Raw genomic sequence first — 22,726 nt, 5'->3', positions numbered from 1 at the left:
TACTAAAATTTAAAAGTACCTAATTGCTACTTGAATGTCTTTGCATAACCCAGAGTGTGAAGCCGACTACTGAAACTTGTGCTGGAAGTCTTTTTAGTGTTCTGCTGGCATAGAAGTTTGCTCTGTCACAACATGAAATGCCTACATTATAAAATTTACTCTTCATGGAAGCCCACCAGGCAATACAATTTAACATGCTATTTTTGGAGAAAATATCAAAAGTTAGACACTATTTGATGCAGCCCAAGTTAAAACCTTTATTTTCTGTTAGACTTTCAGTGAATCAGATTTGAACTAAGCAGGTTGCTATTAGAGTGATTGATCTCAGTTGTCTGGATTTGATAATATAGGAGCTCACTGCTGTTTTTATGATTGCTTTCTGGTTGCTTTATTCATTCTAATGCCTTCACATATGTAGTTTTTATTTTGCTTTGTTTATCACCGTGTGCACTGAATTGTGGAAAGACAATCTATAAGTTTTAGAAATAAATAAGTAAAACTACTATTGATTTGAAGTTTCTCTGCATTTCAGTGCATCAATTTCAATGTATTATACGCAACCACTTGAAGGGTGTCCCATGTGGGATGTAAAGTAATTTTTTTAGTATTAGATTGCAGGGCAAAGGCACAGGAAGGATAAAATTGTACTAAGGTAGCACACTTCTCTCTTATCTGTGCACTTTATTCCATGATAATCATTGCAATGTATGAATGGTATACTGGCACCAGTTTGCCTGTGCATACAAAAATCAGCCAATCAAAGAAATCATGGTGCCTTTGTGTCTTGCTGAATGCTGATTTCATACATGCACATAACAACAAAGCGTTGCATGTAAACTAAACCAACAAGGTCTGCAAGCAAAATAGACAATCTGAAGATACAAAAATATCCATCAGTTATTCAAGAGTAAAGTTGCAGGTTCTCGAAGATAAACATAGAAATATAAAAACTGAGCAAGTCAGAAGGGACCTCCTGGGTCATCTAGTCTGACTGCTGGCTCCAGCCAGCTCTGCTCACGACATGCCTACCATGTCCATGTCCATCCTATCCTTGAACACCCTCACGAATGGGAGCTCAACCACCTCCCCTGGAAGCCCATTCCATACCCTAGGGGTCCTAAATGTCAGAAGTACTTCCTGGCATCCAAATTGAACCTTGGTTCCTTGAGCTTGGCTCCATTGGAGCATGTCCTGCCTTCCTCTGTAGGGTAGAACAGGTCTCTACATCCAAGAACAGGTCTCAACAAGATGCATGTTGAATGTTCATTGTAGAATTATGATATTTTCCAGCATGCTAAGGGTGCAGTCCAATAGGCATGCCCATAAGCTTCCAGACTGGAGGGTGGTGGGCATCTTAGGCAGGGCAGAAGGAGTGCAAAAGTGAGCTTCACTTCCCCACACCTCCCATCCTGCAATTGAGCAAGGCAGGTGATTTCAGCCATCTAGTTGCAATGTATGATCTAAAACACAACCAACATTCTCTGTGGCTGAACATTGTGCAGAAGATCAGTAGAAGTGCCCAGGCCATCATGTTTCAGGGTGCTGGTTTGTGATTACTATTCTTTGAATTAAGAAGCACAGATGACGTTCTGAAGCTCTCCAGGAATCCTTGGGCAGAGTTTGATCAGTTTGCTGCCCGTTTGACCTACAAGACATTCCAGATGTTTTTTTCCAGATCCATTGGATGGATTTTTAAATTCAGTTTATTGGTAAATTTCTCATAACATCACTCAGAGAATCCTAGCAGGGCTATAGGTTTAGTCTATAAATTAAATACATACATACCTTGATGTTGTTGTTGTTGTTTAGCAAAGTCGTGTCCAATCCATCACTACCCCATGGGCAATATTCCTCCATTCTCTTCTGCCCTCCACCATCCCCCGGAGTCGACCTAAGCTCACACCAACTGCTTCAGTGACTCCATCTAGCCACCTCATTCTCTGTTGACCCCTTCTTCTTTTGCCATCAATAGTTCGGCAAAAAAAGTCTATAAATTAAATACATACACACATACATGCATACCTTCTATTCTTGGTCGTTTTCCTCAGTCACTTGGTTGTTTCCCTCAGCCGAGAAGGACAACATATCCTGGTGACCTCAGTTTCCTCTCCAGCCCCACCCCTGGACCACCTCTTCTCTGAAGTCATTCCAATGCCCTCCTCACCTTCCTTTCTGTGCTGGCTGCAAGGCAGGAGGGGAGCTGAGCCTGGACCAGCTACTCAAAGGCCTGAGCTGGTCTTCCTGCCACAGATCTGGGAACCTGCAGAATCCTCTGCCTGCCAAGATTCTGTCCAGGGATCATAGGATTACTGCATAATTTTCTTTTCAGATCAGGCTCTCATTTTGAAGAGCACAAGGGGCACAATCCAGCCAAAGTTAAATAGTTTTAGTTTAAAGGGACATAACTATGAGATATTCTCCCCTTATTTATTATTATTAATTTCCACTGAATTCCCTGGGACATGCTTCTAAAGAAATTGGTTTAGGATTAACACACTAGTGGAAGTATATCTACTCAGTCTAATGATACTTATTTCTAAAACGAGTGTTTTGCTGTGAAAACTTGAAACTATGAGTTGATGGTCCTAGATTTTTAGCCATTGCAAACTGACACCAATTATACCACCTGTTGTAGAAGAATGCCCCCATCAAATATTCTGTCTTGGTGCTTCAATGCACTCATGAAAATTGTCATTCATAATTTCTCCTCCATTCACATCAACCATTCACTCCACCACTACCTGCCTTTATTTTCACTGCCCTCCATGTGTAGAAGCCAACAGTCTGTATTGGAAAAGAGGTGGGTGATAGGAACAGGGACAGAAGAAGCATAGAACTCCCAGGCATATGCCAGTTCCACTCTATGCATGCAGAGTTTAGACACCCCTCTTCTGACTACTGTTCTCTACCTGAGCCAGAGCTGAAATTACACTCCCTCTCATAAGGTAATCAGTGGCAGACTCAAACTTCCATCCCATTCCTACTGCTGTACTGGAGTCCAAGTCATCCCTCTCTGATCTGGAATCAGACTCAGAATTCCCAGTACTCAGGCCTGTTTCCACACAATTTTAATTTTCAGCCATTGATTTCAATGCAATTTCTTCCAATAAGTTAGTTAGTGTTAAACCATTTCACACTTACTTCCTGTATATCAAGGGTGCAGCTTGATCTTGGGACAAAGCTCATACCCAGGGGACCTTCAAATGACTATCCAGAGAGCTGCAAATGATGAAGGCTTCTGGGACAAAGAAGCTGAATTAATTTGATATCTGTAGTTATGGCTGTATTGTCATCTAAGTGAATTTAGAAATATAGAAACAGAGCGAGTCAGAAGGGACCTTCATGGTCATCTAGTCTGACCCCCAGCTCCAGCTGCTCCACTAATGACATGCCAATGACAATTTTAAAATGCATGCTTGTAGTTTAGGGTGTTGTTTTGCTTTGCTTTTGAATGATGGCTGTCATATGGTTTGATTCTTGCTGTTCTAAGTCTTCTTGAAGCATGGAATGGTGGCTGTGTGGTCCATAACAAAAAAATAAACATGGCTATCTAAAGGAATTGCCCCAGTACCCCTATAAGACCATTCAGCCAGGTCGAAAATGACCTGATTGTTGCACCACAGCCTTCTGTGGGATGCGCCACCATATTCAGGAGCAGGGGCAACGAAAGAAAAGAAAGCAAAAAACACAAACCGCAACGCTGAATCTTCCCCACTAAGGGCGAAATCCTTTGGCCCCTGGGAGGGCATGCCGGGTGGAAAAGACTTTTGCCTATAAAAAGGGGGTTCCAGGGCATCAGGGGGGATCACATGGTTGTTCCTCTGCTAGCAAAACCATGATGGTGGAGAGGGTAAAAGGAGATGTGCTGATGCCATGCTGGAGCAGAAGGGGTGATGGGGAGGGCTTTGGACCTGCAAGAGTCAAAGGCTTGCCATTCCCCTGACATGTTCCCAGAAGGGAGTGGAAGCTATACCAGTCCTTGAATGGGCAGAATGCATGTCCCACTAATTAGCTGCAATGGGAGGGAATCATCTTTAAAAACCTTAAAGGGTCAGTGAACTAGCTAGCTAGAGAATTAGAACCTCCCCACTTTTGACCTACTACCATAAGCCCAGCCGGGCACAGAGAGTGGCCCCCTTGGCCACCAGAGTCTCCTTCCCTTTCAGTAGAGGGAAGAGCATCAGCTGCATCCTGACAAGTCATCGAGTGACTTTATTTCTGGCAACCATTTCTTTCTTTCTGATGCAGCTTTTAAAATAAGCCACGTGTCAATTTATTATTTTCATATCCTAAAGTGAACATTCAGTGTCTCCTTGTTCGGAGTGTACTGAGGTGCTAAAAACAACTGTGTCAGTACTAATAAACTACTTCACTGTCAAAACAGAGGCTGAACCTGCTATTTAATGCCCTCACTGAAGCCTGCTATTCGCTCCCTCAAAGCTTATGCCTGCCTACCAGCAATGCAGATGTTTGAATTCCTTCTTGGTTTATATCATTAGGTGGGATTCTTTCCCACGTGGAAAGAATTTATCCCATTCTTAAGGAAACATAAAATTATCAAAGTGTGTGTTGCGGGAGGATACATGACAGTAAGAATTGGAATTTTATTTTGTAAGCCGCCCCGAGGCTTTTTGTGAATGGGGCGGCATAGAAATGTTCTAAATAAATAGATAGCCTCACTGGTATTACCCTCTTTAAGGCTTAGCTTTGCTGGTTTGATGGACAGATATATTTTCACCCAATAAAAAGGTTTCTCTTTTGTTTTGTTTTCCTTTGATACAAAAGGGAGAACAGAGTTTGGAGCACATTGGTGCTCTCCCTCCGGGTCCATTGCTGTACCTTGCCCATGAAGGACCATGGGATAGAGCACTGTGGACATCCAGCCATGAGTTGTACATGATCAGTAAACCATAGATTATCCACCATGTGGACCAGAACCACATCTTTCCAAGGCCCTTATCCAGGCATAGTTGGATGTGGCAATAGACACGATGCAAGCAAGAATGGAGCCAAGTATCCCTGCCCTCAACATGGTGTTACAAACACGTACCTTGTGCAGACATCCACATGTATAACCATGGATGCTTGCAGCAAAAGACCTTCATTCATACAGGTGTACATGCAGAGTTCCAAACTGCATGGAAAATATGCACATGCAGTTGTATGCAAAAAAGACCTCCGTCTACACATGGGTGCCCATGATAGAAGTATGCACAATAGTGTGTGCAATAATTTCCTTCTTCTGACTTTTATGGGGCATTTCATCACTTTTAGTCATGCTTGAAGAGGGCTAGATCTCCTAGAGCAAAAATAACCTGTCAAATTAGAGATGGCTGAGAATCTCCATTCAGTTCAGCTTCGAGGAGAATTTACCAAAATTGGCAAAGTTCTCCAAATTCAGAAAAAAAAGAGATATAAGCATTTTCAATGGGGAAGAAGTGAAACTAACTGATGTGTCTATCAAGGCCCAAATGTGTATCTTGTACATGTCTGGATTTCAATCTTGGTGCATTCAAGCATGCTAATGCCAAATTTGGGTTGCCACTGCATTTTTCTAGGAGGTTCCTCATTTTTAATATCTTCATAGCAAGCAGATACATCATGGTACTTTCCATGAATAACTGGCATGAATAACTGGACCCTATGGAATTTGGCCTGGTAGATTGGGGTGGGGGGGTTATTCCTATTTATTTTCTATTAGAATTTACCAAAATAAACAAACTTCTTTATATTCAGGTGAGAAGAAACTAGAGATTTAAAACATTTGAACTCAGAAGAAACAGATACTGGCATATATGGCCATCCCTAGTTGAAGTTGGAAGTTGTATTTTGGAACAAATACGAGAATTCTGGATTAAGCAAAAAATCTGAGGAATATTAAGGAAGCTTTGATAGGCTAAGTGTGGTGTAATGGCGAGAGTGCCCCACTGGGGCATGAGAGATCCAGGTTCAGGTCTCCATGTGGCCATAAAGCTCAGTTGGCGACTTTTCCCCAGTCACTTTCTCCTAGGCTAACCTCATAGTGTTGCTGTGAGGAAAAAACAGAGAGGCACAGAAGGATTATAGAAGCTTCCTTGAGTTCCTTCCAGGAAACAAGGCCAGATATACATACAATAACTGAATAATATATATTAAATCATAAATAATACTAGAAAAAAAAACTCCTGTGTTTTTGTCCACAGAGGGAAAGTGATGTATCTCCTATTGCTTTAAAACTACAGCCATCTTGAGAAGTTTGCAGTTATTGTTGATGATGTCTTTCCCACAGGGATGGGCAGCTTGGGAGGGTTCAGGGTCCAGTTTTTACCTCTTGGACTCCAGCAGGGGTTGCCCCTTCCACTGAAATTGCCACTACTGTACCCCTGAATTGCTACATGGCATTAGCTGAAGCAGGAAAAAAAAGCTACATTTCCGCTCTAAAGCAATGTCTACCATGAGTGTATGCCTTGCTGTGAAGATGCCATTAAAAGAAGATGTGTGCTCATCACATGCTTTATTTGTAAGGGAAATGCAGCTTTCTTTCACCTGCGATGGCAGTGCCACCAAAACCGAATAGCAATTTGGTAGTCCTGAACTCCAACTGGGGCTGATGGGAAGTAAAGCAGGCTTGGGGCCACATGTGCTGTCCATCCTTGCCCTACCATGACAAGAAATACGACTCACCAGCAAATAATGGATTCTGGCCCAGTTGCCAAGCACACTCCTTGAGCAGTTGGCATTCATACAAATGGGGGTTAAGCCCTAATGAACCAAAGGTTCTTGGGGTTTGGCACAGCAACAGGCCAATACATTATAAGAGTAATTCCAATATATCACTTTTTTGTTTTGATATGCAAGGAGTGTAGTTACACAGCAATAAGTCAAGATGAGGCTTCAATGTATTCCTAAACTATGTTTCCATGTGTTGCATATATTACTGTTCAACTCCATGTCACTTTGGGATATGTCTTGATCTGATTGCTTTTTGATAGGGCAATCAGGAAATTAAAATCATCATCATCATCACCATCACCACCACCACCACTACCACCATCATCAGTTTCTGATATATCATGATCCTGTTGAAAGAAAAGAGATTTAATCTGAACGTAGATATTCCACTGCAGAATCTGGTCCCATCCAGAGGGGAATCATGCATTCTTGCTAGATGAGTTTGTACTTTCACTGCATGCAATAAATGTCTTAAAGCAGTTATGTAAGTTTGGCATGTGGTGTAGTGGGTAAAAACACAGGTATGGGGCTCAGGCAATCTGGGTGAGAGTCCTCATTCAACCATGGAGTCAACTGGGTGACTATGTGCCAGTCACAGCCAGCCCAACAAGCCTCACAGGGCTGTTGTTCTGGGGATAAGAATGAGAGCAGCAGCAGGAGAGTGTCATAAGCTGCTTTGAGTTCTTCATAGGAAAAGATGTGGGATATAAATCTCATAAACAAGAAGAGATAACGGATGATGTGTGGAAATACTAGAAGTGACTAAGGAAAATGGCCAAGAATAGAAGTTATTAATTAATTAATTAATTTATTATAGATCGCATCTATAGTTAGGATTTAGGATTCTTTGGGTGGTGTTATGAGAAATTCACCAATAAAGTGAATTTAAATCCATCCAATGGATCAGGAAAAAAATCTGGAATGTCTTCTAGGTCAAACTGTGAGCAAACTGCTCAAACTCTGCCCAAGGATTCCTGGAGATCTTCAGAACTTTATCTGTGCTTCTTAATGCAAAGAATGGTAATCACAAACCAGCATCCTGAAACATGATGGCCTGGGCACTTCTACTGATCTTCGGCACAATGTTCAGTCACAGGGGACTTCTTGGTTGTATTTTAGATCATACAGGGTGTTGGTGGGGTCCAAAAGGTTTGGCCAGTGGTGTTGAGTGTGTGTACCTTAAAATATATTAAATACTTTAGCAAGTTGCATGGTTGCCCAGTACTTGAAAGGCTGCCACAAAGAGGAAGGGAAGGATCTCTTCTCGATCATCCCAGAGTGCAGGACACAGGATAATGTTCAAGTTACAGGAAGCCAGATTCCAGCTAGGTATTAGGAAAAATTTCCTTCCTGTATGACCATGGAACCAATTATCTAGAGAGGTTGTGGGTTCTCCCAACTAGAGATCTTCAAGATGCAACTGGACCGCCATCAAAGAGGAATGGTTTAACCTGGAGTCCTGCACTGATCAGGGGGCTGAACCCAATGGCCTTCTTGGTCCCTTCCAGCTCTGCCATTCTAGGATTCTGTGATCCATAATAGACAGGAATCCATAATATGCAGGAATGTTTCAGTAGATGAAGCACTGCAAGAAGGATTCGTTGAAGGCTTGAAGACTGAAAACCACCTATTCAGGACATTAAAATCCAGAATCCTGGGTGGAAATATTTCTGCACACAACTATCCCAGTGAATTAACCTATGGAAACCTATGGATCCAGCATGCTTGGCACTATTTCTCCCAAAATCAGCTTATATAAAGCCATGGAAAAGGCATTGCATTACGTCCCATGAAACTCTGAATGGACCTTCTTTGTGATCTTGATTGCATAGCCTCAGCTGCCTATTTAGGGTGGCTACTGAGAGAGCTTAGACAATGGTGGTGTGACAGGAGATAAAATGGGAAGTATTTTCCTGATGGCTTTGCTTGCAAGAACTTTGGCTATTGGAAGGTACAGTGTAGAAATTAAGCAGGCAAAGAATCATTTAATAATAACTCTCTCTCTCTCTTCTACTTCATTTTACATCCAGTTTTCCTCCAGCGGAACCCTACATTTCTTTCACATGTATTCACTGGAGGTTCAAACCAACAACCACAAGCCTTTATAGCAAATATTGATCTTGGGAAGGAAGCTTTGTCTGAAGGAAATGCTTGGGTTACTTCTCTGTGAGTTCACGGAAGTGGCAATAAACAACTCCCTGCCCTGCAAATTTATACCCATCTTGATAAGTTTGATAGAATCCTATCATGCAAAGAACCTACCACCACCAGCAGAACCATCCTGTGTACCTAGGAAAGGTCACATAAGAAACCATTTGGCTAGTGAGATCAGTGGTCTTCTAAAGTTGCCTTTGGTTACTTTCCAAGTGTTTTTTAAAGTTAAAATAGAAAATGAAAGGAAGAAAATCAGTGTAGGCTTAATTAAAGCTTCAGAAGCTGCCAGGAAATGTGCCCTTTCTTGACAACATAAAATTAAAGCATGCTTCCCCTAATCAAGAACTTTCCAGTGGATGCCATCATCCTTCTCAGACCCCCAAATTAAATTTATACTGAGATATCCCTAGAGCCCTCCATTCATGGGGTGGTAAGTGGAACTGTACCAATTGTCCCCACCCTATTGCTGCACTGGCCAGTTCTGTCCCTGACCTTTGTGCTGTTGACAAACCTCTAAATGGAAATGCAGTGCATGTGTTATATACACAGGGACTGGGTTCCAACAGTTTGATGACCTATTCTTAAGGGTTGAGTGTGGTTTGTTGTTGAACAGTGGATTGTTACTGCAGCATGGATTATCATGCTCACTGAGATAACCATGATGAACAAGCTACAGTTCATAACCCATGGGATGTCTTCATGGGTTGTTCATAATAAGTCATAAATGATTAGTGCAGCAGATATTCAGATAACACAATAACCCATGTTTCAACAATAAACCCACAGTTCAATGCTTGAGTGTGGGTTATTGTGTTGTCTGGAGCCAGTTAATGGATTCCCCATGTAATCAGGAGCTGCACATGTTCATAGGGAACTGAGGGGCTAGAACTGGTGGGACACACCAATGTGGTACAGTAGTTGGAGTGTCCAATGGGAACTCAGAAGATCTGGGCTTCAGTCCCCACTTAGCCATGGAACTTAGAGTGACTTCAGGCTAGTCACTGACTCTCAACCTAACCTACCTCACAAGGTTTTTCTGAGGATCACATGGAAAGGAGGACAAGAGGATTAAATGCGGGGGGGGGAGGGGAGGAATGTAAATGTAATGCAAACTAATAGTAACAGGTGCAGTCCTGCCCCCTGCCCCCCACTCAGATTTACTAGCACCATAGAGGGATCTGTTGAAATTGGTTTCTGCCTTAGGACCAGGTGACAGGTATGATGCTACTGGAACTCATCTAGAACCGAAGCGGCTCTAGGCATGAGAATAATATGAGTTTTGAAGTTCAATTATCATGTTCTCAGTGGTTCGATCCTGCCTAGCCTGATAGGGCTTGTCAGAGCCTGTTTGCACATAAATATCTCACTTTAGCTTTGGAGGATGAGTGTGCCCCTTCCATTGCTTTACTGATGGAAACAGCATGCTGTTTCTCTCCTTTTAGGTCTGCCCATGTGATCTAGCTTTGGGAAGGGCAGTACACAGACTGCTTCCCAGTCTCCTTTCTGGGGATACAGCCATGTTAATCTATTGAAGCAAAAATAACACAGAATTTTGTGGCACCTTCAAACCTAACAAACTTGTTCCAGCTGCAAACTTTCATAGGCACTGTTTTACCTATTTATTTAAAGTCTTTCTATACTGTCATTCATTAAAATCTCATAATGGTTCACATCTGATGAACTGGGTCATGTCCACAAAACCCTTTTCCAGAATAAAGCTGTTAGTCTTTAAGATGCTGCAGGGCTCTTTGCTGTCCTTCCTATTTCAGACGCTGACATTATGCAAGGCAGGGTGGGAAGGTTTAGCCACCCCTCCCATGCTGTCCCTCAGTGGCACACACACAGGCTTGCCTGCTTATACTTGAATGGCTGTCCCCAAACTTCTTGGTCCTTGGTTCTTCGTTGCTAGTTGCTATTGTTGTGTACCTAGGTGTTTTCTGCAGTATGCTCCTGATATGTAAAAACCTAAGAGGTTGACTAGGCCAAAGCCTGCCTACTGGTCCCGCATCTTGTTTTCTGCCAGCCAGATGCCTATAGCAAGCCCAGGAGCAGCGGTTTGTAAGTGTGACAGCTCTCTCCTACATTGGTTTCCCAGCAACAGGTACGTAAAGGCATTCTGTCTTATTCTGGAAAGAACATGATAGCATCTAATCCCCTTCTAAAAATAACTTAGTTGGTGGCTGTCACCATATTTTGTGGCAGCAACTTCTTCTGTCTATGCACTGTGAGGAAGTGCTTCCTTTGGTCTGTCCAGGGTCTCCCATCATTCAACTTCACTGGATGACCCCAAGTTCTGGTATAATGAGATAGGGAGAAAAACATGTACCGATTGACTTTTTACATATAGGTATGTATGTGTTCTATTTCTTGGCATGATGGGGATTCATGTAGCTGTAAACCTTACAAAAAGCTTCGCTTTCTGAACAGGCAGCTTGCATAATCAAAAAATAAAAAACACAAAAAACAAAAAAACAAAAACAAAGGAACAACACTCTTCATAAAGGTATCTAGCTAAAATTACACCATTTCAAACCATACGGCAGCCTTTTATTTAGCAAAGGTTCAGTGACTTCACTATTACAGTAGCCACACAGGTTGCCTAAAATACCTGTTATAGCTGGAGAAAATAGCAAATATACAGAATATAGAATGGAAATCCAAAATGTGGTTATAAAAGGCATTGGGTGGGAAAGGACATAATTCTTTAGGAAATGATTGTACTCTGCCATCATACACCCCAAAGTGCTTATCCATCTCCTCTGGGTGGGGATGAATGTTGCCAAGCCATTGAAGAATCTGTGTGCATGGGACTGGGTTTTAGGATGACTAAGAAATAAAGTGAACAAGTAAACTAAGGAGCACCCCCTTCCTATGCTCAACACCTTAAGTAATCCTTGTTGCTCAAAAGTGATCTTTGTTAGCCTTTAATTAAAGGTAGTGTTATTGAGTCAACGACTTGTGTGGGCTCTTTTCAATGTCAGGAAAGCAGTTTTTATATCACTCCCCCTGTTAAGTCCACAAAAGGAATTAATATTTGTGAACTTGTTTTAAAATGTGCATTTCTTTGCTGCCTGATCTCCGAAAGTTCTGTTCCCATGCATTTGGAGATCATGTGGGTGTGCTGAAGCCTAAGGGGATGGGGGATAAGTAGCTGAATTAGGAAAGTAAAGGTGGAATGGGAGATGCAGGACTTAAAGCAAGCAGTAATATTAGATGAGAGTCCTTTAGACCCTGGTAGGTGTGGAAGTCCTCTTTTCCCACTGACGTAGTTTCAGAGGCTAGTATATATGTGGTGATGGAACATGCACACATGAACCCAAGAAGCGTTTTTCCCCCACCCATGTGCAGAACCAACCTGCAGGGGGAAAATGTTCTTCAGCCTACCATCCATAGACCCTTGCACAGCAGTAAGAATTGCAACCGCTTTTTCCATAGTCAGCTGGTACGCTACATCATTGCTGCTCCAATACAGGCTCCTCTATAATTAAGGAGAAAGTGATGGGGGTTTCTTCGTTTTAATACAGGCTGTACAGCATACATTCCCCAGGTGTCACTCGCAAAGGTACAAAATTAAACAAACTTTTCACATGAATCAGACAAAAGCAGGAGCATTCTTGTGTCCCCAACACCAAATGCAAGTCTTTGTTCTACAAAGGTAAGTGGGACTGTCAAAAGATGCAGGATGGACTTACGGTAACTCAAGGCCCACAAATTCTACAATTCTTTTGAACCAGTTCTTTCTTCCAGACACGTATCATCTTCTGCCCATCTAAAAATTAACTTAGACATGTTGGATTTACCTCCCCGGAACACTTCAGTATGATTTATGCAAAAGGGTTTATTTTCTCTAATGCCCCACAGGGCTCACCTTCTCCTTCATGAAGAATGTGCAACTAACAAAGCCAGGGATAAAGATAAAACTAATAAAGGGGAAAGGAAATAATTTCTCTTGACCGTAATGTCTTCTGGATTATACTTCATGTGGATTGTTGATAGGTATTGCTTCCTATTGTGACCAATGAATCAAATCTGCTTGGATTGCTAAAATGAGTAGCATTTATTACCTTCAGAGGCTCTTGTGGCAAAGTTTGCGTCCGAAGTGCACCTGGCTGGGGAAAACTAGACTAAAGAAATATGTTTTAGGATAAAACAGAAGAAAATAGCTATATGTAGATGAAGAAATTTGATAAATCTGGTCAGAAACATTTTAAATGTTTCAACTTTGATGCAACATAAAAATTGACTCTTTGCCTTGGATATTTCCATCCCAGCTTTTATGAGAAGGGATAGTTATGTGAAGAATATCTTCAAAATGTTCACGTATTGTAGAAAGGCATATTGTTTGACACAAGGAAGGCCCCAGTGTTCCCTTTGCAATGGAACCAAAACTACCAAGCCAAGTAAAAGTGACCAATGAAGTTTTACCACGAGTTACTCCAATTTTATGAACCACAGGGGTTCTTAATTTGTCTCCCTCCCTCCGGTTCTTTGATCAGCATTACTAGTTATTCCTCTTCTAGTACAAACTTATCTCCTAAACTAGTGGAAGATGCATGAGCCAATATCCCCCAAACAGCTCCAAAATCAAAATGGTTAATGTTCGAAGAATGAAGCGTTCTTTCCTTTGCCATGGCATTGGGTTCTTATTGTACGACCCTGTACAGTACTTCAGCAATATTTTTTTTAAAGATTTAAAAAGCAAAAAGTTACAAAACTGTTTGCAATTAACTTGAAATAGAAAAGATAGCACTTTTTTTAAATCCCATTATATAGTACACCATATAAATTACAGAGTATTCAAATGCACAAACGCATCTGTGTAACATTTATCAAATGTAATTTTGCTTTGCCTTGCTTCTGTGTGTGAGAGAGTGGGCTTCACTTGTTTCAGCCCTCTGAGTTTTTGCTCCTGGTTGTAGGTGCCTGGCCACAGCCCCTCACTATCACGTGTGACAGTGCTCTAGGTCTGAGACACTGCTGTTGCAATACCGCATGTTATTGGGGATGTGGCAGTCTGTGTAGTTAACACCCCCATTTGGGGTATAAATGGGCTGCAGTCTGAAATCTCCTTTAAGGAGCTGATCATTATTTAAGGAGACGATCTGAAAGCTGGTTTCTGTCATCTCCAGGATGGAGTTGTCCTTCTTGGTCCCCGCCTCACAGTAGTCATCTTTCCGTCGGCCCCGGTTGTATTTCCACTTCTGAGAGGTGTAGCGCCCCTTTTTGTGCATGTGCCAGCAGAAGACGCTCAGCAGAACCACCAGCACAAACACCACTGCCCCCCCAATCAAGCTTGCCAACAGGAACGGGGAATCAATGTTATGAGACGTTGTCTGCTCGTGGCTGGAGGCCGTGTTACTTATAAGAGAAGCCTTCGTGGTGCCTTCCGAACAGACAGTGTCCTCACCAACACGGTAATTATTAAAATCATCCAAGGGCACCAGGCAAATCCGGTATGTAGATTTGGGTGCCAGGTTGGTCAAGCTGATGTTTTGCCTCTTGTCACTAACTATCCGTTCCTGAATGATGCCGCCTTCCAGACTGTGGCCCATTTTAACCCAGGTGAGTTTGTAGGACATCACATTAAAGGGGGAATGCCAGCTGACTCGGATGCAGGTATCATTCACAATGTGGATAAACAGCTGAAACCGTTCCAAAAAGGGAGGGGTCATTTTCTCTCCATCATCCCTCTCAGGCACAGTGGGGAGGGCGGCAACAGTGGGGGCCAGAGGAGTGGATTTGTTACCTGGGGTTACATATAGTGAAGTTAGGGTCAATGTGGTTGGCACTGATGTTGTGGGAGTTGGGGTGATAAATGGCAAGTTGGGGGTGGTTGTGGGGCACGACAATATATTCATATTGAGCTCCCTGACAGCCATACCTCTGACGGGTTCGGGTCCTTGACACATGAATCCTCGGACATTGATGGAGGACGGAATTGACTTGAGCCATTCAGTGACCCACTTAATGCTACAATCACAAAGCCAGGGATTATTCCTTGCTGTGAGTTGCTTCAGGTTGTGAAGGCTGTCAAAGACACCTTTGGACAGCATCCGAAGCTGATTGTTAGAAATATCAAGTCGTTCCAGCTGGTGGAGGTTGGAAAAGGCTGAAAGTGGTATATGTGATATCTGGTTGTCCTGTAGATAAAGCCTAAGTAGGTTTGTACCTGGGAGATCGGGGGGAGGGTATGTTAGTGAATTTCGTACAATAGAGAACTCCTTGAGTTTGGAGAGGTGGCTGAAGGTGCCATTTGCGATGCCTTTATTAGTAAGGAGGTTGCCATCCACTATGAGACGCTCCAAGCTTGTAAGATTCTGGAAGGCCATGTCTGAAATGATAGCAATTCGGTTTTCATCAACTCGTAGTTCTTGTAAGTCCACTGGAAGGCCAACTGGTACACTGCTTAAGTGATTCTTGGACAGGAATAAAAGCTTGAGGCTGACAGCTTCCCGGAACGCCCCATCCTCAACCCCTACAGTGGAGATGGAGTTGTCATCCAGGTGCAACTCTTCCAGTTTCAAGAGCTGTGCCAGAGCAGCCCGAGAAATGGTCTGGATGTTGTTTTCCTGCAGGTGGAGAACCCTGACATTCTTGGGCAGATTCATGGGGAACTCATCCAGCTGGTTGCCATACAGGTAGACTGTGTGCACAGACTGGACATTGTGTAGCTCTGCAGGAAATCCAGCATTATTAATTTGGTTATTGTGGAGGTAGAGTACGGTTACACCCTCCGGTATTCCAAGAGGCACTGAGGTCAAGCTTCGTTCATTACAATAGACAAAGTTTCGGTCACAGCGGCACACGCTTGGACATGCCAAGGCTTTGGAGAACTGCATGTAGAGCCCCAGGGAAAACACAAGCCATGATTTAAAGAAAGCAACCCTGTCCATGGGCCACATTCTAGTCCACGGGCCCATTTCTAACTGAAGAAACAAAATACTGGGAGGAAACTTTTAGCAAAAAAAGAAACAAAATGGAAGTGGATGCTATTTCTGTGTCCAGTGCACAGGGCAAGAGGTAAAGTCCTGGAGGCGAAACGCAAAATAATCCTCTTATAATTGGAATGCCTCCCACTCTGGCTAGGAAGGTTGCTGTCTTATTAGCCAGGCTTGCACACTTCCTTGTCCCTCTCCATGTATGCTGAATGATAAGGGACCACGTCCTGTACAGGTGGCCAACAGGCAACGGAAGGTGTCAAATGCTGACAGGAGACAGGACGGCTGGATTAGTTCCTTTCAATGTCGTGTTATTGGTGACAGTGCACTCAGCTTCCTTCAGTCTGCAAGACATTCATTTCAACGTGCGGCTGGATTTGAGAAATCTGTTAGGAGAGAGAAGGGAAAATAAATAATGTGGCATTGTTAACTGACAAGCATCCTCTGTGCAGAAATTCATTAACTTTGTGAAATGGTAACATAAATAATCAAGACTGCTCGCTCTTTCCTTCAGCTTCTAAAACCAAGAATGAAAATCAGCAGTGAAAGCAAGATGGATAATTGGTTCCCATGCTGCTGTGGATGGGATCTTAGGCTGTACGCTGTCTGCCTACTCAGAAGGAAGCAGGTCAAGACTCGAAAGGAAGTGGAACTGAATCATTCTACACCACCTCCTGCTGCCACTGGATCTGGCTGGGCCTGCCCCAGCCCTGTCCCTTCCATTCTGCAGGAAAAAGCACTGATTTCTGATCACCAGCTAATCAGAGATAAATGTATTCTCCAGTTAGGGACTGGGAAGAGGACTCTCCTCCTATATTGAGCAGAAAAAAATCATTTGTCTCTCTGATCAGGCACTAATTGGAAGTCAGAGTTTCTCCCTCCATAGCAGAGGAAGATGGGGTCAGTGGACCCTACTGTGGGTCTTAACAACCCACAGGATGGAGTTTCCCATTACTGCTGTATAGGGCCCACCCCACTGAATAGTAGAATAAATGGATTTTTATGACAAGTGCCTTTTACACATCTGGAAACCAAGTAAAACAAACATAGAACAAAGAAACAGATCGAGTCAGAGGGGACGTCCCAGGACATCTAGTCTGACCTCCCGGCATCAGCCGGCTCCGCTTAAGACATCTGTGGTTACCTCTGATCAACTTATTGATGTCTGATGCTCTGTCCTTTGGAAATTGACCTGCCTACTTCCTCCTTTGCTGGTATAGGCAGGAAGGATACTATCTGATACCTGAGTGAGAAGGTGGTAGAACTTGGAGAATTTACAACTTTTTAAAGGAAAGACTTGTTTCCCCAAAGCTGAAACTCAGGGTATTGTGCTGGGGAATACAACTAATTTTACCTCCTACTATGGGAGTCAGAAAGGAGTGCCTTTATGATCTCAGTAGAATTAGCAACCTGTACACCTCAGGAAAGGACTAAAGATTCTGAGAAAGGGGTGAAACTGGTGTACAGTCTACCAGTATCAAAAAGAAACTTGTTTTCCCCCCATAAAACATGGTAAGCAAGAGGGAAGATGAACAAAGAGAAGCAAAGATGCAAAGAGATAGATATGTATTTATTTATTACATTTTATACCACCCAGCAGCTGAAACTACTAATATTTATTTACTCATATAATTTCTAAGCCCCAAATAGCCAAAGCTCTCCTGGCACTTAATAACATTTAATTATAGTTATTGATGAGACTGTCAATTTTAGTTTCTTTTGGTTTGCCAGTTTAGGTTCAGCTCCTCCTTAAAATTTGATTTTCAAACGTGCCTGAAGTTTGTATGATTGTTTGTACATATGTATTTCTACTAATACATGAAGGTATGTATATCTTTTGCAACAGAATGCATTTCTGAATGTTATTTTCACCAATATATGCATTCCTGTGCATGTTTTTGTAATATGCATATTTTTGCATGTAAGTTATGATTGAAAAGCTCCATTACAACATTGAGAGAATAGCAGATTTTGAAGGACAGCTGACTTCTGGTTTTCATATAGATTTGAAAGTGTACAATTAGGTAAATTGGCATTAAAATGTGAACAGAATATATTTCTCCCCCATCCCTACAATATGAAGGAAATAAAGGTGAGTCAACATAACTTAAGAAGAAATGTGGAGAGCCAAATGTGGAGAGCCACAGTGCCATTTCAGACATGCCGTCACTATTTTATTTCTCTATTTATTTAAAGTTTTTATAGACTCTTCTGTAAGCAATGCTCTCAGACTGGTTTTACAGCATAAACATAACAATAACACATCCATAGTAATCATATCAATTCAAGAATAAGAGAAAAATTAACAAAGAATAAAATACATTGATCCACTGAAACAAATAAATCCTTATCTAAGTAAAAACCAGTATAAAATCATAACCATCTTGACCAACAATTAAAATAATGGGAGAACAAAAAGGTTTTGACTTGGTGCTGAAAAGTACACAATGCCGGTGTCAGGCACACTTCCCTGGAAAATTGGTTCCATGAACTGTTTTGTGGCTAATTGGGAAATAAGACTATATTTCAGCATGCTAATGTTATCACCAGATAGAATGGTTTAATTAAAGCATTCTGTTTGATATCAGAACCTCCAAACTTGTCCCTGAATTCCATACCTGCCCCCCCTAAGAATCCAAGCAAAGGACACGGCTGTTACATAGGCTGCTTAGGACCCCCTGAAGCTGTCTGCTCCCAGCAACAGCATCAAGAGTTCCTTTTGCCAGCTAAACAGGCCTTAGAGGATCTCAGTAATGCATGGAAGGCTGTTTATGCACGCAGATTTTGCTTGCTAGACTGGGTGACAATCTGCACATTGTCTTCTTAAAATATGGAACTTTCCGATCTTACTCAAGTGTTCAAGAAAAAAAACAGTCCTTGTTCTGCCTCACTGAAAGCTTGTCAGATTTTTCCTCCCATAAGTCTGCATGATGAACTTACAAATGTACATGTCGCAAGAGAGATGCGCTAGCAAACCTTACCCATGGCATTTACAATGTTTTCAGTGCTTTTTCCTACACCAGCAAGTAGTTGAATCCGTAAGGTTTGAAATACTTGGTTTTGTTCTCTCCCTCTGACATTATTCATCATTTAAATTTAAGAATGAAATACTTAGTTCCTTAAAGCATGCTGGGACATTGGTTGTGAGAGATCTCACCACTTATGGTACGTTGTATTTTCTAATAGGAGGGAAATGCTTCTATTGCTAAAGTCTTCAATGCATTCAGTTTAAATGATGGTATGAAGTGATCCTATGGTAACTTATTCAATAGAGTAAAGCACTCAGAGTAGCATTGTACACACTGCTTCTCTCTGACACTCCCACAGTTTCTTTGACAGTTTAGTAACAGCTTATCCAAAATACAATCTTTCAAAAAATGCCAATGCTATCTTGCTAAATAAACTCATCTGGCCAATTTTATTTTATCAGCTGATACGGGTATCTTCTGTGTTTTAGCACAGTTTAAAAGGCTGGGTATGGATACTGAGCCAAAACAAAATACGACAGTGTATATCTTTCTTGTGTACAGTGCAGCACAGAAACTGAAAAATTACCATTGACCTTTTGCATGGATTTGGAATTTCATTAAGTGCACTTAGTTAAAACAGGAAGTATGCCACCCAATTGTGCCACAACACCTCTGGGCAGCTCACAATCACAAGATGAATACACAATAAAAACTAATTACAACATATTAGAAATAGAGTATCAATAAAATGCAGACAAAAAAAAAAACAAAGGTCAAATGGCATTAACAATTAAAATATTTTTTTAAAAGAAAGGTGCCTGGTGCCGAAAAAAATATAAGGAAGGCGCCAGGCGAATCTCCTTGGAGAGAGCATTTCAGATATGGGAAGCAGCTGCAGAAAAGGTCCTCCTCCTAGAGGCCATCTCTCTCACCTCCCTAAGGGATGGCTCACACAGGAGGGCCCCCTGCGAAGATCTCAAAGGTTGGGCAGGCAGATATGGGTGCAGGCGTTCTCTAAGAAAACCCGGGCCTGAGCCATTTAGGGCTTTATATGTCAACACAAGCACTTGAATTGGGCCTGGGCCACAACTGGTAACCAATGGAGATCCTTCAGTATAGGTGTTATGTGGGCTGCTCTAGGGTTCCCATCACCAATCAAGCAGCCCTGTTCTGTACCAATTGCAATTGCTTGGCCATCTTCAAGGGCGGTAACTTAAGGGGAGTAAACATGATAACTGCACAGAAGAATAACTCATGGGTAAGGAGCATTGTTCTTATTCAGATAAGGCATCAAATGCCAACTCCAACACCTAGAGCAGGTGGAGCCAAAAGACGAGCAGAATAGACCTGCAGGTGCTCCACCTTTGTGCTTCACCTGTGCCTGCACTCTCTGTTGGGCATCCAAATAGAGCAGTCTTCCCTAGCACAACCTGTTATTTCTGGCCATGGGTTAATAATTACTGGGGGAGATGGGAACAGTCATGCAGAATATAAAAACAAAAACAGACTGACTCAGAAAGGGCCTCCTGGGCCACCCCTGGTTCCAGCCAGCTCCACTCATGACATGCACACCATTGGAGGGTGCTCATGAGTGTAGCACAGGAGAGTTCTTGGAAATAGAAACATAGAAACAGAGTGAGTCAGAAGGGGCCTCCCGGGCCATCTAGTCTGACATCCGGCACCAGCCGGCTCTGCTCACGACATGCCCACCATGTGCACGTCCAGCCTATCCTTGAACACCCTCACCACGTGGAAGCCATTCTACACCCTTGGGGTCCTGTCAGGAAATGCTTCCTGGCATCCAAATGGAACCTTGGCTCCCTGAGCTTTGCTCCGTTGGAGCGCGTCCTGCCTTCCTCTGCAGGGGAGAACAGGTTTCTCCCCATCTCCATGTGACATCCCCTCACATACCTGTATGTCGCCAACGTACCCCCTCTGAGTCTCCTCTTCTCCAGGCTGAAGAGACCCAATTCCCTCAGTTGCACCTCATACCCCATCCCCTGCAAACCGGCCATCAACCTTGTGGCCCTAACCTGCACTGACTCTAACCTGGCCATAGTTTCTAGTTGGATGCTCAGAGACTCTTCCACTGTTGGCTATTAGTTTGCTGGAATTAAAATGCTTTAATGGAAAAGAACTCTTTGTTGTTTGAAGGGAAGAAGGAAGGGCTTGCAGACCATTTAAAAATGTACAAATTAAATTACAGAAAAATAAGCAATAAAAAACTAATTAAAATGTGCACATCCCCTAAAAACCAGTGTTATGGGGGAGTTTGTGCCTTTTGGGACAATTTGTACATTTTTGGTAAGATTTGCTGTTGTTAGTCGCGAAGTCGTGCCCGACCCATCGCAACCCCATGGACAACATTCCTCCGGGCCTTCCTGTCCTCCACCATCTCCCAGAGTCCACCCAAGCTCACACCAACTGCTTCGGTGACTCCATCTGGCCACCTCATTCTCTGCCGTCCACTTCTTCTTTTGCCATCTATTGTTCCCAGCATTAGGCTCTCCTCCAGGGAGTCCTTCCTTCTCGTTAGGTGGCCAAAGTATTTGAGTTTCATCTTCAGTGTCTGGCCTTCTAAAGAGCAGTCAGGGTTGATCTCCTCAAGGACTGACCGGTTTGATCGCCTTGCGGTCCAAGGGACTTGCAGGAGTCTCCTCCAGCACCACAATTCAAATTTGGTAAGATGAATTTGTGCAAATATGCAGAAATGCATTTGTGCAGATTGAGTCTGCAAATGGGTGGATAGTGGAGCAAAACGACCCCAAAGTACTGGCATTATGATTTTCCTTCTGTTTGCCCATCTTCTCCGAGGCAGCCTTTGATCTCCAGAGATGTGATTGTGAAGTGGTGCGGGGGAGCTACTTGCGGTTTTTTTAACTGCTTCTAGTTTTATATAAATTACTTATTTATAAAAGTATTTCTCTGACTAAACTTATTCTCTTCACCTCGCAAATTGTTAAGTTGTTCATTTTCTGCATAGCTACTGTTGTTGCACCCTTTTCCTCACAGGAATTTATGCAAACATGCCTCCATCTCTGTCTCTGCGTACGTGCACTTGTGTGCTATTTTTTCTCTTCCCAAGTACATTCCAGCAATTTTCTTGTAAACTAGATTGCATACAATTACATTGCAAACAAGACAATTTGTAAATTAGACTGAAACCCCATTTCTGCTCATGGGATTTCAGTGGGTTATAGACCAACATAGTGTGGGCAACTGGGCTGGAGGAAGCAGGCTCCCATGCCTCCTCTTCCTCACAACGGTGTCTCTAGCCCTCCAAAGATGTTACATGGAGGAGGAAGACAGGAGTCTGATAAAGGGGCAGGCAGCATTGTGGACTGAAGGAGGAAGGCATCTCTGAACATGCAGCAGAAGCACTTCACTTACAGAAAGTGCCTCCAAGCCAATTTGAGGGGGTCCTCACTTTCCTCTCAGTTCCTGCAGCACAATCTTCCCCATTCAGCAAGGTCCCCCGACCCTCTGTGAAGCATTTTGGTAGGGCTAGAGGGTGTGACCTGGAGAGCAGAGGGCTCCTCGGTCCAAGCCATGCACACAGATATGGATCTATCCCTCTGTTTCTAGCCACAGGCATTTTTTACTCTCTTCATGTAAATTCCTAGACTTGTTTCTGACACATTCATGATTTACTGCTCTCCTTACTTTGATACTGTACCCATACTTTTTTAAATCCATGCATTATTTATAGTATCTTTTTTCCTTTAAAATGAACATGTTTCCATCTTTGTTTCCTATTTTGAACTATTTTCTTCCAGTTGTATGACTTCTCCATCTTCCCTGTGCTCTGTTGCGTATCTAATACACAGCAATTTTCTCCCTGAGGTTCCAGAAGTTTGTCCTCACTGCAATTTATAGCTGTCCCTTCTCTCATCAAGTCAACACTGGTTGCACTGGTTTTCAAACTGATACCCCGCCAATCAACTGACACTTTCC

General features: G+C 42.7%; 1 protein-coding gene across 2 annotated transcripts in view; it reads right to left on the bottom strand.

The window, feature by feature from the left end:
• Positions 1–10,779: 10,779 nt before the first annotated feature.
• Positions 10,780–22,726, bottom strand: part of FLRT2 (fibronectin leucine rich transmembrane protein 2) — a 91,168-nt gene continuing 79,221 nt past the window's right edge. For both annotated transcript variants that reach the window (XM_044436616.1, XM_044436617.1), the window contains exon 2: positions 10,780–16,189. In XM_044436616.1, the coding sequence (XP_044292551.1) occupies positions 13,809–15,785 (1,977 nt within the window). In that variant the 5' untranslated portion in view covers positions 15,786–16,189 and the 3' untranslated portion in view covers positions 10,780–13,808. The remainder of the gene's footprint in view (positions 16,190–22,726) is intronic.

Source organism: Varanus komodoensis, unplaced genomic scaffold (genome assembly GCF_004798865.1).
Source record: "Varanus komodoensis strain SLA01 unplaced genomic scaffold, ASM479886v1 scaffold3, whole genome shotgun sequence".
In the NCBI taxonomy this organism is placed as follows: domain Eukaryota; kingdom Metazoa; phylum Chordata; class Lepidosauria; order Squamata; family Varanidae; genus Varanus; species Varanus komodoensis.
Note: the sequence above shows the minus strand (reverse complement) of the source record. Positions and strands in the feature narration are given on the sequence as shown.